This window comes from Vipera berus (assembly GCF_964194415.1).
Source record: "Vipera berus genome assembly, chromosome: 6".
Taxonomy (NCBI): domain Eukaryota; kingdom Metazoa; phylum Chordata; class Lepidosauria; order Squamata; family Viperidae; genus Vipera; species Vipera berus.
In genome coordinates this window covers 2,608,507-2,635,185 of record NC_138208.1, presented here as the reverse complement: position 1 = coordinate 2,635,185, position 26,679 = coordinate 2,608,507, and the positions used below count along the sequence as shown (strand labels likewise).

The 26,679-nt window shown below is 47.0% G+C and overlaps 2 protein-coding genes across 2 annotated transcripts in view; both read left to right on the top strand.

Moving 5' to 3' along the window:
* The window catches only part of FOXM1 (forkhead box M1), a 12,486-nt gene extending 2,606 nt beyond the window's left edge, over window positions 1-9,880 (top strand). Inside the window, exons 3-5 of the mRNA XM_081331350.1 lie at window positions 7,323-7,392; window positions 8,081-8,250; window positions 8,702-9,880. Of these exons, the coding sequence (XP_081187476.1) occupies window positions 7,323-7,392; window positions 8,081-8,250; window positions 8,702-9,685 (1,224 nt within the window). The 3' untranslated portion in view covers window positions 9,686-9,880. The remainder of the gene's footprint in view (window positions 1-7,322; window positions 7,393-8,080; window positions 8,251-8,701) is intronic.
* A 7,830-nt stretch (window positions 9,881-17,710) lies between these two features.
* Window positions 17,711-21,146, top strand: TEX52 (testis expressed 52; the record flags this gene model as incomplete). The annotated part of the gene is made up of 2 exons (XM_081331884.1): window positions 17,711-18,228; window positions 20,888-21,146. 2 exons carry the CDS (start codon window positions 17,711-17,713, stop codon window positions 21,144-21,146), a joined length of 777 nt encoding a protein of 258 aa, XP_081188010.1.
* Between the last annotated feature and the right edge of the window lie 5,533 nt (window positions 21,147-26,679).

Sequence of the window (26,679 nt, the reverse complement as noted above, 5' to 3'; positions counted from 1 at the left end):
GTTATTATTATTTGTGAGCAGAACCAAATATGCTTCATTATATTAATGATGTTGATGTTGGAAGGGACCTTGGAGGTCATCTAGTCCAACCCCCTGCTCAGGCAGGAAACCCTATACCATTTCAGAAAAATGGCTATCCAGTCTCTTCTTAAAAACTTCCAGTGTTGGGAGCATTCACCGCTTCTGGAGGCAAGGAGTTCCACTGATTAATTGTTCTCACTATCAGGAAGTTTCTCCTTAGTTCTAGGTTGCTTCTCTCCTTGGCTAGTTTCCATCCGTTGCTTCTTGTCCTGCTTTCAGGTGCTTTGGAGAAGAGCTTGACTCCCTCTTCTTTGGGGCAGCCCCTGAGATACTAGAAGACTGCTATCCTGTCACCCCTAGTCCTTCTCTTCATTAAACTAGACATACCCAATTCCCACAACCATTCTTCATACGTTTTAGCCTCCAGTCCCCTGATCCTCTTTGATGTTCTTCTCTGCACTCTTTCTAGAGTCTCAACATCTTTTTTACATCGCGGTGACCAAAACTGGATGCCGTATTCCAAGTGTGGCCTTACCGAGGCCTTGTAAAGCGGTAGTAACACTTCACCTGATCTTGATTCTACATAAGACCCGGTCTTATTTTGGGGGGGAAAACAGCTACTTCTGCTCCAGTAAAATGAATTTCTGAAGCCCTCAACCCGGGCTGGGATTTTCCAGAGTTGTGGGGTTTTTAATTTTATTTTATCAAGTTCCCGTCTCAGAATTCTCTTAGGAGTATCGCTTGGGCAGAATTTCCATCCCTTTGGAGAAAAATCTATTTATACTCTAGCCGCTGTTCTTTTAAAAAACCAAAACAAAAAAAGTGCTGTGTCCTACAGTAATAGTCAAAGCCGCACGAAGGATCCTGCCCTTCCAGCATCTATTGAGACCTGCATGACAAGGTGAAATGGTGATTAAAGAAATGGCATCGGATAACAGACTGACTCAGGTAAATCCCAGTGCAGGAATGCTGAGAGGAGACAAAGTCCCTCGGTTTTTTTTCCCCCTTGACCGTTCAGAATGTGTGGCAAACCATCCCTAGCTCTTCTCATTGGCACAGAATCAACAGTCTCCATCTTCTTCCTTCTCCAGGCTGAAGGTACTTAATTTAATTTTAATTTTAATTCCATTTATATCTCGCCCTTCTCCGAAGACTCAGGGCGGCTTACAAGCTTAGCAGTAGCCTTCATTCTATGTATATGCCTGCTTATTAGGGCTTTCACCACCCCCCCCCAAGCGGCATTATTACAAAGTCAGCTTAATTGCCCCCAACAATCTGGGTCCTCATTTTACCTACCTCGGAAGGATGGAAGGCTGAGTCAACTTTGAACTTAGAGTAATAGTGTTGGAAAGGGATAGGAGAAACTTCCTAACAGTGAGGACGATTAACCCGTGGAACAGCTTGCCACCAGAAGTTGTGGGTGCTCCATCACTGGAGGTTTTCAAGAAGGGAATAGGGGTGACATGATAGCAGCATTCCAGTATTTGAGGGGCTACAGCCAAGCAGAAGGGGTCAACCTATTTTCCAAAGTACCAGAGGTCAGGTTAAGAAACAACGGAGGGAAACTGATCAAGGAGAGAAGCAACCTGGAATTAAGGAGAAACTTCCTAACAGCGAGGACAATTAACCAGTGGAACAGCTTGCCACCAGAACTTGTGGGTGCTCCATCCCTGGAGGTTTTTAAGAAGAGACTGGACAGGCACTTGTCTGGAATGGTCTAGGTTCTCCTGCTTGAGCAGGGGGTTGGACTAGAAGACCTCCAAGGTCCCTTCTAGGTCTAGTCTGATTAAAAATCCATGCCCTTTGAACTTATAATTAAGGACTTTTGGCGGCCATCTGCCCGGCTCAGTAAAAATTAGAACTGGATTTCCTCCATCTCTTAACTGTGATAGCTGTATCCTCATCCAGGATGTTTTTACTTCCAGGTGCAAAACTAATATCTGCTCACCCAGCTCTTTTCATTCCGTTTTTTACATCCCAGGACAGGCATTGGCTTCATTCTACCCATTTGCAGGAAAAATGACTCTCGGGAACCCACAGCTGGCTAGTCCTCAACACGTTTCGTCTAATGTTAGTTCCGTTAGTTCCCAAGTCAACATGTACCTTTTATGAGGCAGTGAAAATGGAAATATCCTGTATTTATGGCCCTTCGGCCACTGCGGATAGGAAAACCAAACAACCAAACATCAAATCCACTAAGGACCCCCCTGAATGCTGACTTACTTAAGGACTGCCGTCACCTGCTGGTTGTCAACTCTTTTAATGGTTGTGAATTTGAGTCTGGTCAGGTGGAGCCTCAGCGTAGGACTGCAATAACCCCAATTCTAGATTCTATTGTGACTGTAAGTCAAGGACTGCCTTGTTGCAGAAGAAAAAGCATTGCAAACAAAACCCACCCGGTTCTGAGGTCCTCTCAGGTGACGAGAGTTGAGTTGTGTAGCCTGGAGGATGCCAACTCTGCCCGTCCACACCAGAGTCCCAGAATCTGTGGGCAGTCCTAGGACTTGCGGCCGAAATTGAGCCCAAAATTTCCCTTGCTAAGCAAAACGGTCGTTAAGCGAGTTTCGGCCGCATTTTACGAATCATCACGGTTGTTAAGTTAGTAAGCCGATCCTTAAGAGAACCTGGCTTCCCCACTGGCTTTGCTTATCTGAAGGACGCAAAAGGGGATCGGGTGATCCTGGGACACTGCAACCGTCGTAAGTACGTGCCAGTTGCCCAGTGAATTTTGATCAGGTGACCATGGGGGAGGCTGCATCCGTCGTAAGTGAGAAGAATGGTTATCACCCCTTTTTTCCCCCCCAGTGCCGTTATAACTTAGAAGGGTCGCTAAAAGAAAGTTCACCCCTTTTTTTCTCTCTTTTAAACCCGAAGTGCAGGGCTGCTGCCTTTAGAAAGATCCTCAAATATCTTTTTTTACGCCTCAAAAGGGGTGTAAAATCTTGCCCAGATCTGCAGTTTTAACAGCTCTCCGCCAGCCAGACGAAGCTTTCAATCTTTCTCACCCCGGAGGATCGAAGCAGGGTAGTCAGAAGGATGAGCAATGCGAGGACAGACAGGGACGGATCCGCGCCTTGGCGTGGTTTGAATTGGCAGGACCCCATGCTCGGTTGTTGTCTTCTGGCGTGCGCGTTTATCACTAATAGACTGACCTGAAAAGTGAGCAGACCTGAACTGGTAGAATATTCTCTCTCTCTCTCTCCCCCCCCCCCTAAACTTGAAATGACAGCAAAGGGAAAAAGGGAATAGAACGGCTCCAGTGAACGAGTTTGCAAGAGGAATGACTTTGAATGCTTTTCTCAGGAAGCAGAAAGCTAAGAGAGATCCCTTCCTCCTGTAGGAAGTCAGTACTCTAACCCAGGGCGTTTCAACCTTTTCACCCATTGTACCACTTTTAGGATATGGCAACATCCGAGTACCACCAGTCGCCTAGCAAGGGGTCAAAAAAGGAAAAAAAGCGATGAAGTACAGGTAGTCCTCGACTTACAACAGTTCGCTTAATGACTGTTCTAAGTTACAGTGGCACTGAAAAAAGTGTCCCACAAGCCACAGCCGAGCAAGACCCCTGCCTGCCCGCCTGGCGGCGCTCTTCCTCCTGTCCGGGGTTTTCATTGTTGTGAGCATTTCTGTTGAGGATTGGCAGCGGGGGTGGGATGGGGGGTGGTGTTTGGTTTTTATTCCCCCCCACCCCGTCTGCTGGGTGGTTGCAGCAGGTTTTGGTCACTTCACATGACCCTGGGACACTGTGACCGTCATAACTATGAATCGGTTGCCAAGCATCTGAATGTAAATCACAAGACCCTGGAGATGCTGCAACATTCCAGCTGATCGGCGCTTCTTCTGGGCTCAGCAAAAGTGCCAGGATTGGTGCTGAGCTCCAGCTGGATCCTGGCGCTGATCCTGGCACTTCGGCTCAGCCCTGACAGCCCTGCAGCTCCAGCCGTCTCTCGCTCAGGCTTCTGTGGTGCTGCCACCGGTGCAGCCCATTCCCCTCCCCCCGCTACCACTTTTCCAGGATGGCCGCGTACCACCTGCCAGGTGCCAATGTACCACAGGTGGTACCCGTACCACTGGTTGAAAAGCCCTGCCCTAACCTTCCCAGAGAAGGAAATATTTCGGGGAATGTTTTTTTAAAAAAAGGCAGAATATTATCTTTTCCCCAAAGGGATAATGGAATAATAAAGGCCACACTTGGAATACGGCATCCCGTTTTGGTCACCACGATGTAAAAAAGATATTGAGACTCTGGAAAGAGTGCAGAGAAGAGCAGCAAAGAGGATCAGGGGGACTGGAGGCTAAAACACGTAAAGAACGGTTGCTGGAATTGGGGAGGTCTAGTTTAATGAAGAGAAGGATGAGGGGTGACATGATAGCAGTCTTCCAGTATCTCAGGGGCTGCCCCAAAGAAGAGGGAGTCAAGCTATTCTCCAAAGCCCCTGAAGGCAGGATAAGAAGATGGAAACTAATCAAGGAGAGAAGCAACTTTAGAACTAAGGAGAAACTTCCTGACAGTTAGAACAATTAGCCAGTGGAACAACCTGCCTCCAGAAGCTGTGAATGCTCCAACACTGGAAGTTTTTAAGAAGAGACTGGACAGCCACTTGTCTGAAAAGGTGTCAGGTTTCCTGCCGGAGCAGGGAGTTGGACTAGATGACCTCCAAGGTCCCTTCCAACTTCATTATTAACGTTACTATTTGTCTGGAGAAAAATCTTAAGACGGAAACCAGCCCCCAGTCTCCTTCCCTCAAGCAGAGGCCAGCGTTTAGAAAGGCAGATTTGGGGCCACCTATTCACAAGCAAAATGCCTTCAGCCCCAGCCCCAGAGAAGGTTTGAGCTGGTGTGATTAGAAAAACAAAGACTCCAAGGACAGGAACGTGACCTTGAGGACATAATAGGATTAACCCACCACCGTTAGAATACCAAAAGAGGACAGGTCAAAGTGCACGGCACAGGAACAGGAAGGAAGCTCAAACGCAAAGCCCGAAGGAGGTGTTAAAAAAACAACAACAAACCACACCACTCCCAGCTCCGTTTGTTCAGCTGTCCCAGAACCACATGCTGTTCTTCAATGAACAGAAGCTTTTTTTCCCCTAAGCATTCTCCCTTTTGTTTATTCCCGGCTTGGATTGGACCTGACGATTTTTCTTTCCTTTTAAAGTCATCTCGTCAGGAACCCACCCCAATCCACGTCTTAGGAAAGAAGAACTCTTGGAGACAGGATTGTCCAAGCAGGAACTTTTACTAAAACATGATGGTCAGTGGAAAATCTAGACAGGATCTGGAAACTGTGTTGCAGATCGATACTTTTAAAGTGTCCCCGAGTGAAACCCCCCCTCCCCTCAGTCCATTTGGTCAGTCCCGGATCAATTAAGGTTCTGGTGTCAAAACCTATGGGGACGAGGGATCTTTATTTTTATTTATTTATTTATTTATTTATTTATTTATTTATTTATTTATTTATTTATTTATTTATTTATTTTAATTCCATTTATATCCCGCCCTTCTCCGAAGACTCAGGGCGGCTTACAAGCTTAGCAGTAGCCTTCATTCTATGTATATGCCTGCTTGTTAGGGCTTTCACACACACCCCAAGCGGCATTATTACAAAGTCAGCTTAATTGCCCCCAACAATCTGGGTCCTCATTTTACCTACCTGGGAAGGATGGAAGGCTGAGTCAACCTTGAGCCTGGTGGGACTCGAACCTGCACTAATTGCAGGCAGCTGGTGTTACTTAAGGAGGCATTAGCCCACTGCTCCACCAAGGCTCCATGCCTTTACGACATTTCCTTCCTTCCTTCCAGATTCTAATCGGAGATACAAACCAGAATCTCTCCCGCCCCCCTCCTTCTTTCTTCTCCGTTCAAAGGTTTTTCCCCTGGTCGTTGATGACGGCCTCCAGGCAGGCTGAATAAACAACCTTGCACCTAATGGGTAGGGATGCCCAATTGAACATCTTCTCTTCTCCTCCTTGGGAATGGCAGAATCCAGAAAGAGGGGGTGTGAGATTTGGGAATATACAGATAGGGATTTAGGAATGGGATATAAATGGATTCTGACGTGTCTTCCCTCTCTGAAGTGTGGGATACTTGGCTGTTTGAAGGGGTTCAGTCTGGAGGACGTCTTGTATTCTCTCCTAAGACCAAGCCTCCAGCAATCCCTGTCTTGTGCTCTCTGCGGAAGAGATGGAAGATTCCGGGAGGAGGGTTTTTTTTTGTTGTTGTTGTTCTTTTTGCTCTTTCACCTGAGTTTTTTTTTGGGGGGGGGAGCTAGCCAGTAAAGGCAGATCAGAATAACGGTGTTGGGAGGGACCTTGGAGGTCTTCTAGTCCTACCCCCTGTTCAAATATGCCATTTCAGAGAAATGGCTGTCCAGTCTCTTCTTTAAAAAAAATTCCAGTGTTGGAGCACCCAAAAAGTCTGGAGGCAGGTTGTTCCACTGGTTAATTGTTCCCACTGTCAGGAAATTTCTCCTTAGTTCCAGATTGCTTCTGTCCTAGGTTAGTTTTTCCATCCATTGCTTCTTGTTCTGCTTTTGGAAAATATTTTATTTATTTTATTTTAATTCCATTTATATCCCGCCCTTCTCCGAAGACTCAGGGCGGCTTACAAGCTTAGCAGTAGCCTTCATTCTATGTATATGCCTGCTTATTAGGGCTTTCACACACACACCCAAGCGGCATTATTACAAAGTCAGCTTAATTGCCCCCAACAATCTGGGTCCTCATTTTACCTACCTCGGAAGGATGGAAGGCTGAGTCAACCTTGAGCCTGGTGGGATGCGAACCTGCACTAATTGCAGGCAGATGGTGTTACTTAAGGAGGCATTAGCCCACTGCTCCATCAAGGCTCTCAAAATATGTTGGCTTCCCTACCCCCTCTTCTTTGGGGTAGCCTCCTAGATATTGAAACACTGCTATCATGTCCCCCCTCGTCCTTCTCTTCATTAAACTAGACATCCCCAATTCCAGCAACCGTTCTGTATATGTTTTAGCCTCCAGTCCCCTGATCCTCTTTGATGTTCTTCTCTGCACTCTTTCTAGAGTCTCAACATCTTTTTTACATCGTGGTGACCAAAACTGGAGGCCGTATTCCAAGTGTGGCCTTACCGAGGCCTTGTAAAGCGGTAGTAACACTTCACGTGACCTTGATTCTATCCCTTTGTTCATGCAGCTTTGGATTGTGTTGGCTTTTTTGGCAGCTGCGGCACACGGCTGGCTCATCCACTCCACTTCCTGCTTTACCTTCAATCAGTCCTGGGCAGTTGGACTCTTAACTTTCTTCTCTCTCAATCTTAATGCAGCAGCAGAAACGTCCAACTTTGGATCTGCAGAAGAACGGGAAAGGGATCAAGGTGGAGCCCCAGATTTCCCGTAAGTATCGGTTTGCCTCCTTGCAAAGCCCTCACTCCACACCGGTCCGAGGAAGCAAATGGAAGCCATTTGGCTGATAGGAAGGACAGACGGTAATGTGGCATATATAGGAATGGTCTTGGGAAACAGTGGCCAGGGGAATGGATTTCCCGACAGTGAGAACAATTAACCAGTGGAACCACCTGCCTCCAGAAGTTGTGAATGCTCCAACACTGGAGGTTTTTAAGAAGAGACTTATCGCAAATGGCATAGGGCAGTGATGGCGAACCTTTTGGAGACCGAGTGCCCAAACTGCAACCCCAAAACCCACTTATGTATCATCGGGTGCCGGGTGGGCGTGGCCCATTGGGTGGGCGTGGCTGCGGTGGTCATGGCAGACTGGGTGGGACTAAATAGTTCAAAAAATCAATTCCAACCTTGCAAGATCTTTTTTTTCCCCGCGAGAAGTTGAAATTGATGATTGAACCTTTTTTTTTTGCACACGATGGTGGAGGCCTAAAGCGAAAAGGTTTTATAAAACCCAGCTGAAGGCCTAGGACTGGGGCGACGGCGTGTGTGCCCACATGTGGCACGTGTGTCGTAGGTTCGCCACCACGGGTATAGGGTTTCCTGCCTGAGCCGGGGGTTGGACTAGATGACCTCCAATGTCCCTTCCAGCTCTATTCTGATGATTGATTTTCTTTCTTAGGGCCAAGGATTAAGCCCTTGCTGCCACGGGTCAGTTCCTACTCAGTTCCAGTCCACCTCCCAACGAGCGATCCCTTTCAACTCCCGTTGCCTTCCAGGCTACCTCTGCCTGCAGGCCAGACTGCCTTGGGGACCGTGCAGGGCAACCCGGGGGAACGCCCTGCGCCAAAGGTTAGTCTCGCTTTTCTCGGGTGCCTGTTTGTCTGAATGCTCTAGGCTAACCTCAGCACCCGTAGAATCGGCCCCAGCTGCCTCCAAGGCAGTTCTTCCCCGCAGGTGGGCTTTGGCCAAAGGTTGAGGTCGGAGGGCTTTGGCTAGTGAAAAAGCGGCTTAGAAAAGTCGGAGATGTCCCCGGGAACCGAGCAGGATCGTGGCCAGAAGTGGGTTTATTTTCCCTGCCCCCTGCCATCCTTACCCATGTGGGTCTCTGGCCTTTGGCCTTTTGCTCCCCACTTCCTTCTGTTTCATTCCTTCTCACCAGATCACCGATTCCGTTTTCAGGGCTGTTATGACCCGGGGTGGTGGTGGTGGTTAGGGCTAGGGTTACTGATTAAAACCAGCATGTGTCTAAAAATGAAGAGCGTCGTCATCGGCTTCTCCCTTCCCGCGTTGCTTTTTGCAGATCCTGCGCTCCAGCGAAGAAGAACCGGTCCCGTTGCCTCCTCCTCCGAGTTCCATAAAGGAGGAACCATATTGGGGCGAAGAGTCTTCTTCATTAAACCCCCAGCGCCCTCTTGAGGACGGCGGCGGCAGAGACAGCGGGAAAGCATCGGCGGGAATTCCGAGCGACAGTTTTCTCTCCCCAAAATGGGTCTCCTCTTTCCTCCCGGTATGGCCTGTGAAGGAGGAACCAGCGGAGGCTGGTGAAGAGCAGAAGCTGCGTGTCCGAGCATCCCCCAGGCAACAAAAGAGACAGGTCACAGGTGTCAGGTCAGCCCCCCAAAGTACGCTGGTTATAAAGAGGCAAGAGTTGGGCAGATCCAGAAGGAAGCAGCACTTAGCCCTCTCTGCCTCCGAAGAACCGGTTCTGCTGCTGCCCCTCGGTGGTGGCTCAAGTTCCTTACGGATGAGACAGTGTCCTCCTTCCGCTCAGGAGGAGCCTTGCGGAAGCCTTGTCTGTGGTCCAGAAGAACCACCTCCGGCGGATTGCAGGCTGCCAAAAGCTTCCACCCCAAATAAAAGACCCATGACCGCCTCCGTACCCCTGCCCCCTACTGACCAGTGGAGGTTGACCCCTTTGGTCAGCGAAAGGAGCACGGTTGATTTCAGTTCTCCGAGATCTTCTCCCTTGCCATTCCTGCCCTTCCAGGATAATTTAGATCTGGAGTTTCATGAGACCCCACTGAGGCAATCCTTGGGCGATTCTCCCCGGTGTCCACTTCTCAACGCAGAAATGGGTGAAATCGTCTCTGAACTCTTGGGCAGTTCTTCCCTACCCAGCAAGGTGGCCTGTGAGCTTCCAGGGGAGAATTCCCTTCTGGAAGACCTGGATAACATGCCTGAGAACTGGAGCAAGTTCTCGTTAGACCTCAGCTTTCCAGACCCCGAGAACAACCACCTGGAGACTGACCTGAGCTGGTCCCAGCTCCTTCCTCACTTGAAATGACCCAGTTGGGCTCCTTGCAAGTAAGCTCACCTGGCCGTGGGCACGTTCAGAAGACCCCAGTCCCACACCTTACTGGCACTTCAGCAAACATGGCTCTTGATGAACTCCAAGGTCACCCGGATGTAAGGATCGAGGAAGCCCTAGCCACGAAAGTGGAAGGGAAACTCCTTCTCCTGTTTTCTACCCCCTACTTCTTTGGAGATGATGGTTTGGGCAAATCTGGAACACTCCTGTAAGGGGGCGGGGGTGTCGGATGGCGAAAGCTCCAGGGCTGTCAATAGTTTTGGAGACAACTTCTAGAGCTTCCGCTGAAGGAAAGTTTCATCTATTGAAACTATTGTCCGGACTAGCCAAATGACATCTTACCTAGCCTTGGGCCTTAGATGTTAAATCCCTTGAATGCCTTGGCGGTGATTGCTTTTTTGACTCCCTTGGTCTACTTCTAATGGGAGAAGCTTGATCTGGACAACTCTCATTGCCGAGGCCTGAAAATTAGGTTCAGGGTTGCCAGAACAGTCAGAAAGCAATAAAGTTGGTGCCTCCTCACGGGATTCCTGCCACATCTGTAGCCCAAAGCATCGTGAGAAGTGCTTTAAGGGGCCGTATTTAGCCAACACTAAGGTGGGATCTCTGCTTACCTGGAGGCTGTTGCGCTTTACCTCTAGCTAGGAGGTGTTGCGCCTGCACGCACCACCAGCACTTAAAGCCACAAAGCAGCTGCCAAGTTCTCAAGGGTCCTTCCTGCTGCCAGCCTGAAAGCAAAACCCAAAGGCCACACATCTGCTTCCCCAAAATTGCTGAAAAGCTGGGCTTCTCGGTCTGCAGGCCAAGCAATTCCGCCGCCGCCACCACCACCGTGGGGTTGCGGAGCTGGAAGTAGATTTAGTCCCTTGATTGAATAGTTCCAGCTGCCTTGATCATCTCCAGCAGTTGAGGCAGCGAAGCGGAGGTCCGCATGCAGAGCCAAAGGACCCTCTGGAGCTGGTAGATCCATCAGCTTTAAATCGAGGTTTTCCTCCATTGAAAACAATCCAGCCTGCTCTCTTTTTTTTAGAGGGGTCTTAAAGCAGAAACTGGAGCCACGTCTGTCCGGGCCAGCCCGTGCATTCGTGTTCCTCGCAAGAGTGATAAAACCCGAATGGATGCTCTTAAAAATCCTCCTTTGAAGAAGGAAGGAAGGAGGAGGAGGAGGAGGGACCAACTTAAGTGAGGCTCCGGGCACAGCGTTCCGATCTCGACCCAAACCAGGCGCCTCCAGATTGACAGGAGACTGCTGCTTCGGAAGAAGGCGTGCCGAATTGGTCCTTGACCCAGAATGGGGCCCTTTTGTGCTGGAAAACGGGGCTCTGAAACGACGCTAGCTAGAGCCGGCGCAGAGATAGGCTGAGGAATCTCACTGCCCCCAAGGCTATGGCGGTCACTGCCTCCTGGTTTTGAGGGAGCCCATGGCTTCTTCCTCTTAAGCCCCTGGCCTTGTCCTCTGCATGAGCATGCTTTGTCGTTTTATTGTCGTTTTGTTTTGTGCCCTCATTCCCAGAGCGGTGTTCGGTTCTGCCTGGGCAAGCTCTGATCTTCAGGAACCGAAATCTCCGATGAAAACTTCCCTCTGGTTGGGATAACGCCGCAAAACCGAATCCCTCGGCTCCAGCTGGCTGGATTGATGGGGAGGCAGACCGGAGGACCGCAAAATGCACTTTTTCTTGCGTTTTTTTTTTCTTGCTTTCCGTCTCTGGCCGTTTTCCTCAGCTGCAAGAGCACAGCCTCCTTTGCCAAACCAATACCCGGCACTAAATATTTGGAAGCTCCCCTCCATGTGTGTGCGCCTGGTTATTTGCTTTTCTCGTGAATGCCTAACTCGGAGGACCTTACAGCTGTGCGATAGCTCTTCCGATGTTTCCATGGCGTTTTTTTTTTTTTTGCATTGCTCTGGCTTGCAGCAAACTCACACAAATGTAAATCTAGCCAATGGTAAATAAACTCCCCTTCGGATCAGCCTGATCCTGTGTGACTTTGGTGCGCATTTCCTGGAGGCAACACAAATGGAGTGGGCCATTGTTTCCTCCAGGAAGTTTTTCCCAACACAGCATCCAACCCGGTTGGTCTGCCATCTGATCCGTTCTGATGCCACCCGTCTCTATGCGCGTTGTGGGTGTTTCATCACTAGAGGCTTTTAAGGAGAGTCTGGACAGCCACCTGTCTGAAAGGGTATAGGTTCTCCTGCTTTAGCAGGGGGCTGGACTAGAAGACCTCCAAGGTCCCTTCCAGCTCCTATTCTATTCTATTCCTCATATATAGTATATATTTCTATTCTATTATTCTATTCTATTCTATTCTATTCTATTCTATTCTATTCTATTCTATTCTATTCTATTCTATTCTATTCTATTCTATTCTATATTTCTATTCCATTCTATATTTTCTGTTCTGTTCTGTTCTGTTCTGTTCTATTCCATTCCACTCCACTCCATTTTCTATTCTATTCTATTCCTCATTGCTTTTTTGTATTCTATTCTATTCCATATTTTCTATTCTATTCTATTCTATTCTATTCTATTCTATTCTATTCTATTCTATTCTATTCTATTCTATTCATTCCATATTTTCTATTCTGTTCTATTCCATTCCATTCCACTCCACTCCATTTTCTATTCTATTCCTCATTGTTTTTTTGTATTCTATTCTATTTTATTCTTATTCTTGTTCTGTTCTTTTCCATTATTATTGTATTCTATTCCGTGTTCTGTTCTATTCTATTCTATTCTATTCTATTCTATTCTATTCTATTCTATTCCTATTCTTCATTCTATTCTGTTCTGTTCTACTCTATTCTAAATTCTGTTCTGTTCTATATTTCCATTCCATATTTTCTATTCTGTTCTGTTCCATTTCATTCCACTCCACTCCATATTCTATTCTATTCTATTCCTCATATTATATTGTTTTTTGTTTTCTATTCTATTCTGTTCTGTTCTGTTCTGTTCTATTCCATTCCAAACCAAACTGAACTGCACCATAAGTCAAGGACAGGCAATCAGCTACGAGTTCTGGAAATTAAAAACCTGACACAATTGGCAAGCAAAATGGAAAGCCCAGGAATGTCCAGGGTCAGCTCTATTCCGATTACTTATTCCTAAACCAACAATAAATACACACTTCTATGAGGAAGAATCTGTAGGTGAAGGAGCCTGCTGCTCCAAATACAAGAACATCTGAATTCTAGCCAGGGATGGTATGTTTTTTTGTCAACACTGATCAGGGCATCACAAACCATCTCAGGTTAAGCTGTGGGACAGGGATGGGCTAAGAGCGACTCGTAACAAAGTCTGAATTGATCTGGGTCTCTTGCTGAATTTAATGGGATTACTCAAGGTAAGTGCGTGGGATTACAGAGAAGTTAATACTGGTTTATGTTAATTTCCGTATTAGACTTCTAAGTCACACAGGCTTCCCTGCTTTTAAACATTGGCTGGAAACTGAATGAAGAGAGAAGCAACCTGGAGTTAAGGAGAAACTTGCTAACAGTTGAGGACAATTAACCAGTGGAACAGCTGGCCTCCAGAAATTGTGGGTGCTCCATCACTGGAGGTTCTTAAGATACCAGACAGTGACTTGTCTGAAATGGATCTCCTGCTTGAGTAAGGGGCTGGACTAGAAGACCTCCAAGGTCCCTTCCAGCTCTGCTCCTATTCTATTCTCTACCTATTTGAATTGCTCCACAAGTCAAGGACAGACAATCAGCTACCAGTTCTGGAAATTAAAAACTTGACACCATTGGCAAGCAAAATGGAAAGCCCAGGGATGGTTTTTAATCCCCCATTCCTGTGTGGGGAGATGGCTGTCACTGTCACTGCTTCCTTCAGGCCTTGTTTGAAGTCACAGTTCCTAGGGTGTGACATCACAACTACCTGCTGTGACAATTCTTCCGCTATGAAAGTTGAGAAAACCAGTTTCTGCTAACCAAGGTGAAAGAAACGAGATGTGAAGCCCATTAGAACAAAGGCAGGTAGTTCTCTCGGCTTTATTCAGGTGGAAATATAAGGGTTGGTTGTTTTTTTCCCTTTTTCAACTGCATAATTCAGTCTCATCAAAATATTCACAATCCCCTTCCTGTTTGACACATTTCCTTCAAAGTTCTTTTGAGGCATATATAGGCCTGTAGATTACACGACAGCTATTTACAAGTAGTTCTTGACTTACAAATCGTTCATTTGCTGACTTTGAAGTTACAACGGCACTTAAAAAAGGGACTTGGGACCCTTATGACCGTTGCAACGTCCCCAGGGTCACGTGATCAAGATTCAAAGGCTTGGCACGCATTTTACGATGGTTGCAGCAGCGTCCTGGGGTCACTTGATTCCCCTTTCGCGACCTTTTTACCAGCAAAGTCAAAGGGGGAAGCTTAGCAACAGTTTTACTAACTTAACAACTGTGGCAAGGAAAGTCGTAAGATGGGGCAAAACTCACCTAATTGTCTCACTTTGAAATTTTGGGCTAAACTGTGATCGTCGATCAAGGAGTACTTACAATTTTGAACGTGACAAAAAACATCCAATTATCTCTGAAGATCTATTGCTAGTACCAAACTTTGGAAAACTCTGTTGACTCCAAGCTTGTGGTCTATTATTGTTAGAAAATGGCGTTTTGATTTTTTTTCCTGCAAAGTGGATGCTAGAGAGCCATTTTGGGGGAAGTGAATAAAGCATCAGGCTAGAAAACCAGGGGGGAAGAAATGGAGGTAGGGACAGATTTTATTTTCCTGGGCTCCAAAATCACTGCAGACGGGGACTGTAGCCAAGAAATTAAAAGACGCTTGCTCCTGGGGAGGAAAGCCATGGCAAATCTAGACAGCACACTAAAAAGCAGAGACGTCACCCTGTCAACAAAAGTGCGTATAGTCAAGGCTATGGTCTTCCCAGTTGCAATGTATGGCAGTGAAAGTTGGACCGTAAGAAAGGCCGAGCGCCAAAGAATGGAGGCCTTTGAACTAGGGTGCTGGAGAAGACTCCTGTGAGTCCCTTGGACTGCGAGGCGATCAAACCGGTCAGTCCTAAAGCAGATCAACCCTGACTGCTCTTTAGAAGGCCAGATCCTGAAGCTAAAACTCAAATCCTTTGGCCACCTAATGAGGAGGAAGGACTCACTGGAGAAGAGCCTCATGCTGGGAAAGGTTGAGGACGAGAGAAGAAGGGGACGACAGAGAATGAGGTGGCTGGATGGAGTCACTGAAGCAGTAGGCGTGAGCCTAAATGGACTCCAGAAGATGGTAGAGGACAGGAAGGCCTGGAGGAACGTTGTCCATAGGGTCGCGATGGGTCGGACATGACTTCGCAACTAACAACAACAACAAGAAAACCAGGAGACGGTGAATTTTCGTCCAGCCTTGGGCCCAAAGCCAGCTGGGTGTCTGTTCATCCTTCTTATCGCTAGGCGAAAGCAAGCAAGGACAAACCGCTTCCAAAATCACGCCAAGAAAACTGAAGGGATTTGTCACCAGGAAAGCTATAAAAAGAACAAAAGATTCTTCAGTTTGAACTGCAAACTTTTAATGGTTGATGGAACAAAGAATGGGCAATTCCTATCATAACTAGGCGATGGAACGAGGAGGTGTCAACATCAATACCAGATCGTCAAAAGATCTCGGATAATATTTTCTTTCGCAAAATAGTGTAGATTTACTGGACTCCGTTACCTTTACGTCAAAAAGGCTTGAATAAATTATTGTTATTGGCTATGCAGTGCTTTTAAAAAGGCTTGTGCAGTGTCCTATAATTGTTCCATTTGGGGGAGACGGTTATTACGTATATTAACTGGACACGGAGACATTTAATATTCCCAGATGTTCTGTTTTTGGAGCTACGTTTTTATTGCAGCGAATTTGACAAGGGAAGTTCTAAGGGGCTGCCCCAAAGAAGAGGGAGTCAAGCTATTCTCCAAAGCACCCGAAGGCAGGACAAGAAGCAACGGCTGAAAACTAATCAAGGAGAGAAGCAGCCTAGTACTAAGGAGAAACTTCCTGACAGCGAGGACAATTAACCAGTGGAACCGCTTGCCACCAGAAATCATGGGTGCTCTATCAGTGGAGGTTTCCAAGAAAAGATTGGACAGCCACTTGTCTGGAATGATATCTGCTTGAGCAGGGGGTTGGACTAGAAGACCTCCAAGGTCCCTTTCAACTCTGTTATTCTGTTTTTGGGGGCATTCCCTTTAAACTGAAAAAAAGGATATTATAAGGCAGGTGAGGAGTGAAGGAGATGGCAGATTTACAAAGAAAGTGTGTGACTGGGGCACACAAAGCAGAACTGTCTCACCAAGGATGCTTAAATAGCGTATCTGAGAAACCGTATCACTTGATGGGGTTAGACCACCCCATCTGTGCTGGCAGGAGGGTCATTTCAGCTGGAGGGGTCCAGGAGAAGAGACTTTTCTGCCGTGGCTCCCAATCTCTGGGAAATCTTACACACACACACACACACACACACACACACACACAAGGTCAGATCAGCTTCCACCCTTTTGCGCTTCCGAAAGGCCTTGGAGACATGGCTACGTGTCTCCAGCCTGTGTGCGTTTTCCTCCCTCCCTCTGCATCTGTTTGCTTTCTGAAACAATGTTTAATTTTATTCAAAATATTAAAATGCAAATTCCAAAGGGGAAAAAAAAAGAAAATACAGAAACAAAACAGAGCTAAACAAGACTACACCGCCCCGCCCCCCAAAAAAAGTGGATAAACAAAAAAGATATACATACGTTGCCTCCACGCACGCACCCCAGCTGAATACTGATAAATCTATTTCCTGACCCCCTTCTGAAGCAGACCCGTGATTTATAAATTTCTACGATATTATTTACCCAAACCCACTTAGCCTGACATCTATCCAGGGAGGCATCCTGCTTGGTTTTATTTTTAATTGCATTTTGAAATTAAAGAGCTGCTTTTATTATTTTCAATGTTTTATCCTGCATTTTAACAGAATAACACAATGACGGAGTCAGAAGGGACCCTGGAGGTCTTCTAGTCCAACCCCTTGCTCAGGCAGGAGAGCCTACACCGTTTCAGACAAATGGTTGTCCAGCCTCTTTTTTAAAAACTTCCAGTGGTGGAGCATCCACACCTTCTGAAGGCAAGCACTCCCACTGATTAATTGTTCTCAACTGTATAGGAAATTTCTTCTTAATTCTAGATTGATTTTCTCCTGGATTAGTATCCATTGTTTCTTGTCTTGCCTTCTATTGTTTCGGAAAATAGGTTGAGCCCCTCCCCCTTCTTTGGGACAGCCCCTCAAATATTGGAAGACTGCTATCATGTCACCCCTGTTCCTTCCCCCCCCACACACTAGACTAGACAAACCCAATTTCTACAACTGTTCTACATATGTATTAGTCTCCAGGGCCCGTAAATGAATAAAATTGACATTTTGTTCAATGTCTGTAAGATGCCTAGAGTCACCTTTGACTAGGGGTTGCCTCAAAGGAGGAAGGAGTCAAGCTCTTCTCCACAGCCCCTGAAGGCAGGACAAGAAGCAATGGATGGAAGCTAATCAAGGAGAGAAGCAACCTAGAACTAAGGAGAAATTTCTTGACAGTTAGAACAATTAACCAGTGGAACAACCTGCCTCTAGAAGCGGTGAATGCTCCAACACCGGAGGGTTTTAGGAAGAGTTTGAACAACCACTTGTTTGAAATGGTGTAGGGTTTTCTGCCTAAGCAGGGGGTTGGACTAGATGACTTCCAAGGTCCCTTCCTCCTCCTCCTCCTCCTCCTCCTCCTCCTCCTCCTCCTCCTCCTCCTCCTCCTCCTCCTCCTCTTCTTCTTCTTCTTCTTCTTCTTCTTCTTCTTCTTCTTCTTCTTCTTCTTCTTCTTCTTCTTCTTCTTCTTCTTCTTCTTCCTCTTCCTCTTCTTCTTCATTATTATGTGGCATACAAGATGGATAAATAAATAAAATATTGCTAAGATTGCTGGAGCTTCTGAGGTCTGTGACCCACTTTCTCTTTCCCAGCTAGGACCTCTCTGCTGGCTTTTTCAAAGATGTCCACCTGGAAAGAGAGGCACTACCTTTGTGTGGAGAAATACACACCCTGGCCGGGGTTTTCTCCTCGGCCCTACCACAAACTAGCTACTCAGAAGCCTCCCTGCACAGATGCCAAAATCAAAGTTTGCCAGAAAATCCGTTGCCCGCTGGAGGAAGCCGTCCTTTGGCATATCTGGGGCTACCACACCTGGCTGGATGTAGGGAGATTGCCCCCCATCTACCACCCCAGACCCGACAAGCCTTTTGACAGCAACACCTGGCGATGGATCACTGCCCCCAGGAAGCCCTCCATGGCCGAGCCCCCGGTCCCACCACCTTCCCTCTTGGATGGAAACACCTACCTCAAGTTCATTGAAGGGGAAGCCTTGTTTGTGGACCCCAGGCACAAAAAGCGAGTCCTGAGCCTCACGCAGGACGAAGTGAGCAAGTGTGAGCAGCTGAAGCTGAGAAGTGAATGTCGCGCGCCCCCTTTAGATGCTCAAGGAAACGTTATGCCTCCCAAGGAGCTGAGGCGGTAAGATACGTGGCTTTCCTTCATATTTTCCTCCCCCAGAGACAGGGGGTCCTTGACCCAAGGGTGCTTTTTTCACGAGGCAACTGGGCTGCTTTGTTTTTTTTCTTTGAAGACCTTTCACTTCTCATCCCAGAAGCTTCTTCAGCTCCGACTGGATGGTGAGGAGTGGAAGGATTTATGCTCCTTGCAGACCGCTGGTCATTTGCCTTCTTTTAGAAGAGGCGTTGAGGCCACTTGGAGGCTTGCCTGTGGTCCTCAGGGTCACCTGTGTAGGTGTGCAAATGGGTGTGGAGCTCAGGTGACCTTGAAGGCACAGATCAACCTCCAAGTCCCTGACCCTACAGACAGAATTGTTCCTTACCTATAGACAGAATCTTGCCAAATTAAAGCAAACGACTTGCGTCATTGAAAAGGGAGGAGCTGACGGGGTTCTCTTCCTCCCAACGGAACTATCTAAACCTTGCAGCCCCTCCCTTCTGGGAATCCAGAGTACATTCCACTACACTAGCTGCTTCACAAGCTCCCTTCAGTGCAGGAGATTTTGCATGATCTGAGGAGACTTCCAGGTAGTTGAGTTGTGGAGGGACCCTGCCCAGAGCTGGGCATCGTTTCCTTCCTCCATTTTCTCTTGTTCTGACTTTCCTACACCCATCTCAGTCCTGCTGTGTACTAAAAGAGAATTTTGGTGCCTTGGGCTATTGTGATCAACCACTGTGTATGTTCTGTTCGAGCAGTTGGGTAGTGGTATTCCTGAGAGTTTCTCAGTTTCCTAGTGTCCTAGTGGAACTCTGAAAATAGAGTCCTCTCAGTGTATATTTGCAACGGGGGCGATCTCTCTCTCTCTCTCTCTTTGGCAGAGACTTTAGATAACCTTTATTGTCATTCTTTTTCCTGTGGGCACAACGGCACACATTAAAAAAATGAAATTTAGTTGCTTGGTCTCAAAGCGTACACATACACAACACACATTTAAAACATACTATGTACAACCTATGCATAGACCTACACCCTTACATCTAAGTAACAAATAAATATTAGTCACTGTCCATCTTGAATACATAACGGAAGGAGGAAGCTTTAGAGTTCGCAAGGTTGACACTGTATGGAACAATCTGGATATTCTGCTTCGGATACCACGGAGCCCCCCTCCTCCCAGAAGGTAACAAGGAAAACAGGTTGTGAAGAGGGTGTGTAGCGTCCCAGACAATCTTGCAGACCCTGCTCAAGCAACGCTTCTGTGCCGTGTCCTGGATGGAAGGGAGGGAACTGCCAATGATCTTTGCTGTCCTCACCACTCTCTGCACCGCCTTCCTGTCCGAAGCAGGGATGCTTCCAAACAAGACTGTGATGCCGTATGACAGGATGCTCTCAATCGTCCCTCTGTAGAAAGTGGTCAGGGCAGGAGAAGGAAGATGTGCTTTTCTCATGCGATGCAGAAAATGCAGGCACCGCTATGCCCGCTTCACCAGGGTCTCGCTATTAAGCAACCAAGCCAGCCTACTTGTGAACTGCACACCCAGGAATTTGATGCTGGTAAACCATCTCCACAGGGGAATCATTAATGCAGAGAGAAGTGTGGCTGTGCCTGCCTTTTCTGAAATCGACAATGATCTCTGGTTTTTCCAGTGTTTAAAACTGGGCTGTTTTCCTTACACCAGTTCACCAAACTTATTGGTGAAAAGGACTTATTTCTTCAGCCCTATTCGCATCTCGGGAGACCATCATCTTTGACAATTGATTCCTGATTAGCCAGCCCAGCAGCGAACCGTGGCATCCCCACGTTTTGGACTGAGAGATGCCAAAACTGGCTCTTGTCTCAGCTTATTATGAAAATACAGGTGGTCCTCGACGTGCGGCCACCAGGGAGCCCCAAATTTCTACCACATAGTGAGACATTTGTTAAGTGATTTTTGCTTGACACTAGGAACTTTCTGGCCACGGCGGTGGATTTGTTAAGCTACTAACACGGCGGTTAAGTAAATCGAGCTTCCCCGTGGACTTTGCTTGTCTGAAAGTCGCAAAAGGGGATCACGGGACCCCAAGACGGTCATAAAGATGAACCAGTTGCCAAGCATCTTGAATTTTCATCACGGGACCCTGGGGATGCTGCACTGGTCATAGGTGTGAAAAAAAATGGTCATCAGTTGCTTTTCTTTGGCGCCGTTGTACCTTCAGGCAGTCAGTGAATGAACTGTTGTAAATCGAAGATTACCTAGATTTACCACGGTGGCGGCATCCCGAGGTCACGTCATCACCATTTGCGACCTTCTCAGCTGACTTATGACAGGCAGAGTCAAGTGTGTGTGTGTGTGTGTGTGTGTGTGTGTGTGTGGGAAAGCTGGATTTGCTTAACAACCACACGTTTCACTGAACCGCAATGCTTCACTTAAACATGGCAATTTTTTTTTTGTAAAACCGAGTGCACCTCGCTTGAACAAATGGAAATTCTGGTCCAGATTGTGCCCTTAAGTCAAGGATTACCTTTTTTTTTTTAGTGATGTCGTAACTTTGACCGGTCACTTAAACGGATGGTTTTTAAGTTGAGAACTACCTCTGGTTGTAAGTAGTCTGTAGAATATGGCGCGTGATGCAATCCCTTCCTTGATGCAATCCCGGTAAACGGTAACCATCGCTATTGTTCTCCTTATCTTTTGGGCAGGTACAACTATCTGCTTTCAGGAAAACCGCCCGCTTCTGTCTTTGTGGAGCTGCAGCCTGTCGCGCCTCCTGCTCCAGGATGTTGGAGTTATCCCTGTCCAAGCCTTCAACCTCATTATCAAGACTCTGCCCTTAAGTTTGCTCTGAAGAACAACAGCCCCGTTTACCAGGAGGTGGTGGGAAAATACCAGGAACTGGTCCTTTCTGGGGATCGGATACGGTCCTCCACACCAGTCAGCCAAATAAAGAGGAAAGCTTGAATCCTGCCCTTTCGAGCCACTCTGGAAAAGTCCAGAATTGGGGATGTCTTGGCCAAGCAGTCCCGAACAGCCACCAGCATCCCCCAGTGTTGTCATCCGGGGTGCACCTCCCCCAATGTTGTCATCCAGGGTGCGTACGTTAATTTTATAGTCCTTCCTTCTCCCAAGAGAGATTCCAAGGATCTGTGGGAAGGTGAACATATCATGAGGGTCCCCAGTCAGGATGAATGTAGGTCAGAGTATTGTGGGAACGAAAGGACGCAGCGTCTTTATCGTGCTCATGGTAAGGGGTCCTTGTTAAGGGGCTTCCTGTTGACCAAATACTTGCCCTGCGGAGCAAAAACGTGTTGATTGGGAAGCAGAAACCACCATGGGCACAAGCTGCTTTTCTGAACTTTTCTACCAAGCTTCAAGGCTGGATGCAACCTCCGTAAGTTGTATTCTGAATACGTTGTAAGGGGACTGTTCAACATTCAGAGATCCGGTAGCTGTGGGGAGCCAGTTGAAGACCTTTCTTCGATATAATGAGGGATGGGAAGGATGTTCTTCAGCCTTGGAGAAATGTGCTTAAATAATTGTGCTGCTTCCTCCCCCCCCCCACTAGGCCCTTCCATCTTCTGTCCATCCAACTCAATAACGTAGCAGCAGAAATATAACCAGTTCCTTCTGCTGTATTGCACACACTATACATGCTGTATTGCACACATTTGCGTTTGAACGTTAACACACTGATGTCTGAAGGACGCTAAGAAGATCAGACCAGAAACTTCTGCATACGTTTTGCTGCTAAACGTGTTTTTAATAAATTCATTTAAATGGTCGTCTGCATTGGTTTCAAACAAAGTTTCTGCTGGATATGGAATGGAGACTCTTTTGGTAGTGTTGTGATTCAGGGTCAGCCTGTGGGTTCGGCAGTTGGGTCGGATGACTCAGATGAGGGGGAGGAGGGGGGTGTTGAAGAACTTGCTGATGATGGCTTTGAGGCTCCGCAGAGCCCCCAGCCAGGCCCCTCCCACCTGGTGGAGACCCAGCTGTGTGAGCCTGACAGCGTGGATGAAGATGACCCACAGCTGGCCCTGTTCAAGGACGCCCGACGCAGGAGGCAGTCAAGTAGGAGTAAACAGAGGAAGGCAATGGGGCTTCTCGGAAGGAGGGAGAGAGAAGCCACGCCCTGAACTCTTTATAAAGGACTTGTGTGGGGAGGGCTGGTTTGCTGAAAGCAACCGCTCAGATAGTGTTTCAAAGCTCCGGTATCTTGGTTCTATCTTGGTTCGTGTTTTGTTTGTTTTTGTAATAAATTTGGCAGACGTATTCCAGCCTCTTGCCGTCTGTAAAGGGGTTGCCTTTTCTGCAAGGCCGGTAGCAGGCTGGTACAGAACAGGTTATCTGAGTGACCAATTACAAACAGGCCTCAACGTACATTTAGTGACCACTCGGTTACAAATGAAAAAAATATGACATGACTGTTTTTCATACTTAAGACCGTTGCAGCATCCCCATGGTCATGTGATCAAAATTTGGACATTTGGCAACTGATTCCTATTTATGACGGTTGCAGTGTCCCGGGGTCACGAGATCCCCTTGGTTGATCTTCCGACGAGCAAAATTCAGCAGGAAAGGTAGATTTGCTGCACAACCGTGTTACTAACTTGGCATCTGCAGCAATTCACTTAACAACGGTGCCCAGAAAGGTTGTAAAAATGGGACAAAATTCGCTTAACCACCGTTTTGCTTAGCAACAGAAAATTTGGGCTCAGATGCAGTTGTGGGTTGGGACAATCTATATTCCAGAAACACACTGGAAAGAGTGAATATAGTCCTGCTACTTCTCCTGGACCTGTCGGCTGTTTCAAATTTTGTCACCATGCAGACTAAACTTTTGGGGACTCTGTTTTGCATCTTCTGACAGATGGTACTCAAAAGATGATTGCTGAAAGACCACAATGGGCCAGTGACCCAAAGGTGATTTTTTTCAAGAGGCAACTGGATTATTCTTTGTTTTTTCTTTGAAGAGGTCTCACTTCTCATCCCAGAAGTTTCTTCAGGTTCTGACTGGATGGTGGGGAATGGAAGGATTTATACTCCTTGCAGAGAGCTGGTCCTTTGCCTTGTTTTAGAGAGTCGTTGAGGCCACCTGGAGGCTTACCGGTGTCCTGAAGGTCACCTAAATGGTGCAAGTGGGTGTGGAGCCTTCTTGGAACTGCTGAAAGGACCGTGTTGTAGACCGGGCCCCGGGAAAAGCTGGCAAGCCCTGCCCCACTTGTGGTAGCACCACCGTGCAGGCACTAGTGGCCCCATTTGTGCATGCGCAGGGCCGCTAGCACTGCTGCTGGTGTCATACGGGCACCAGCGGCCTGTTCATGCATGTGCACTGACACCAGCGCATGTTCCATAGGCGTGTGCGGCCCACTTGTGCATATGCATGCATGCTAGTGCCACCATTATGCACGCACCTGTTTGCAAATTTGTGCAGGGCCGCCCGCATGCACATTTCCTGGCTGCTCCCTTTCCTTCCGGGCCACTAAGCCGGAAACGTTGGGGAACCCTGACATAGATGCTGTATGTATGTTTACCTCTCTTCTGTCATGTTCTCATTATAAGGTAAATAATAATAATGGCCAGATAAAAGGGATCTGACAACAATCCCCCCCTTGCGATCCATTTTTACCCATATTATTTGTCCAAAGTTTAAGACCGATACACTCGTACTGCTTTTTCTAGGTAGATCCAGGTTTGCCATTATTACAGTCTTTTTGGATATATATATATATTGTTTATTATTGTTATAGTCCTTTTAATAACAATTTACTTCTCATTTAGACTAGGGTCATCTACTCCGTTGCTGCTCCAAGCAGGAGGTGGGTGGAAAGCCAGAATAATGAGAGATGATTTAATTAGCTCATAGTTCCTGAAATTGCTTGCTAAGACGGGAAGATCAAACGTGTGGGTCTGATTTCCACTTAGTGTGAAACGCAAGCAGGAGGCTTTTCAAGGAGGCTGCAACCCACAGAGAAATCCGTTGCAGGCGCATTCCCTGGATCCAAGCTGCGGGAAGCTGATCGTACAGAATCAGCTTGAATCCAGCAGGAATGGGATAGCATAACTTCGGAAACCGAATCCTATGCCAGCGGCCTAACTCAAACCCGAGGGCCATTTATGGGAGCAAGCAGAGCTGCAAACACTGGTGTTAAGAAGAAGCAACACAGCCACAACTGAAGCCCCGAGGGAGGTCAAGAGAAATCCATGCCACAAGGAAGGACAAAAGGCTACGGTACCCGGGGGCAATTCCGGCTGGAAAAATTCTTTTATGGAGGCCAGTTAGCGATCAGATTTACCAAAGAACACCCAGGGGAAATGAGGTTTTCCTGGTCTCTCAAAATAACAGCTTCATTTGGCTTCATCCAACGGTGGATGGATGGAAGCTGATCAAGGAGAGAAGAACCTAAGGCTAAGGATAAATGTCCTAACGATGAGAACAATCAACCAGTGGAACGTCTTGCCACCAGAGGTTGTGGGGGCTCCATCACTGGAAGCTTTCAAGAAGAGACTGGACAGCCGTTTGACTGGAATGGTATACAGTAGGATCTCCAGCTTGATCAGGGGGTTGGATTAGATGGCCTTCAATATCCCTTCCAACTGCTCTGCTCTGCTCTGCTCTAGTCTAGTCTACCTTACCCTACCCTACCCTACCCTATCCTATTCAGCAGAGGGCTGGACTAGAAGACCTCCAGGGTCCCTTCCAGCTGGATTCTGATTGTTTATTCCATTCCATTCCATTCCTTATTCCTATTCTATTTCTTATTCTATTCTATTCTATTCTATTCTATTCTATTCTATTCTATTCTATTCTATTCTATTCTATTCTATTCTATTCTATTCTATTCTATTCTATTCTATTCTATTCTATTCCATTCCATTCTATTCTATTCCCCTGTAAAGTAAGTGGCACCCAAAATGCCCCTGAATTTTGTAGCATCTTGAAAAATGACTCCACGAGGGGCTTTTTTTAAATCTCTCTTTTTCATCTCTCTTTCCCTCTCTTTGTGCAGCAGCTTTTTGCAAAGACAAGGACTGCCTTGATATTTTTTTCCCAACATCATTTGCGTTGCCAAGAAATGCTTCTCTCTCTCTCTCTCTCTCTCTCTCTCTCTCTCTCTCTCTCTCTCTCTCTCTCTCTCTCTCTCTCTCTCTCTCTCTCTCTCTCTCTCTCTCTCTCTCTCTCTCTCTCTCTCTCTCTCTCTCTCTCTCTCTCTCTCTCTCTCTCTCTCTCTCTCTCTCTCTCTCTCTCTCTCTCTCTCTCTCTCTCTCTCTCTCTCTCTCTCTCTCTCTCTCTCTCTGGAGGTGCTGGTCCAGAGACTAAAGGCTTGTCATCCCAACCTCCAGATTTTTTTAAAAACTTGGCAGTTTATTAAGTTGTCTAAAAGCCCGGGGGCTTAAATGGCTGACTCCAACAAAACGGGAACACCGGGCAGTGCCCAAGCCTAGATTCCCTTCCTTGTTCACCGCAGGAAACTGAGTTCTGAAGGAACCCTAGTCTGATGTCATTTGGTTAGCCAAAAAATTAATTAATTGGTTAGCCAAAAAATTAATTAATTAAAATTAAAATTAATATATCCTGTTTAGGCTACAGTCAACTGCCTAAAACAGGGGCCTTCAAACTTGGCCCTTTTGTGACTTGTGGACTTCAACTCCCAGAATTCCTCCTGTCTGGCTGAAGAATTCTGGGAGTTGAAGTCCACAAGTCATAAAAGGGCCAAGTTTGAAGACCCCTGGCCTAAAAACCTGCAAGGCCAGGCTTGAGTTGCGGGCAGCCAAGGGACAGGCGAAGAGGTTGTTAAATGAGTTTTGCTCCATTTTATGACCTTTCTTTGCCAGAGTAAATCAAATAACTGCGGTTGTTAAGTGAATCATACAGACGTTAAATGAATTTGGCTTCCCCTACCCCCCATTGACTTTGCTCATCCAAACACAGCTTGGAAGGTTTACTAACGCTGATCCCTTGTCTGAATTTGGATCACATGACCGTGGGGATGCTGCGATGGTCGCTAAGTGTGAAAATGGGTCACAAGTCACTTTTTTTTCATTGCCCTTGTAACGTTGGTCACGAAATGAAGAGTTGTAAGTTGAGGTCAACTGTGGAAGCATCTTTTTCCCGGGCCAATTTGCTCCTGCCAGCAACACATACCCGGGCTCCCTCCTCCAAGCCGACCCATTTTGAACTTGTAATAGGAAGACCTGAAGTTCTACACTAATTGGATATTTTTTGATTAATCCTGTTTATTTTAATAAGTAAAGATTAGAGTTGGTGAGGACATTAAAAGAGGGCTGATAGACAGGCAGTAACAGAGGAAGAGAAGAGATGGAAGAGATTTGAGCCTTCCTGCTTGGAATGCTAGCAAATGTCACTGCCTCCTCCTCCTCTTCCTCCCTCTCCTCCTCCCCCCTTCCTCTGGCTTCTGCTTCTTCCTCTATTCCTCCTCCTCTCCTCTCCTTTTTCTCCTCCTCCTCCTCCTCCTTTTCCCTTCCTCCTCTT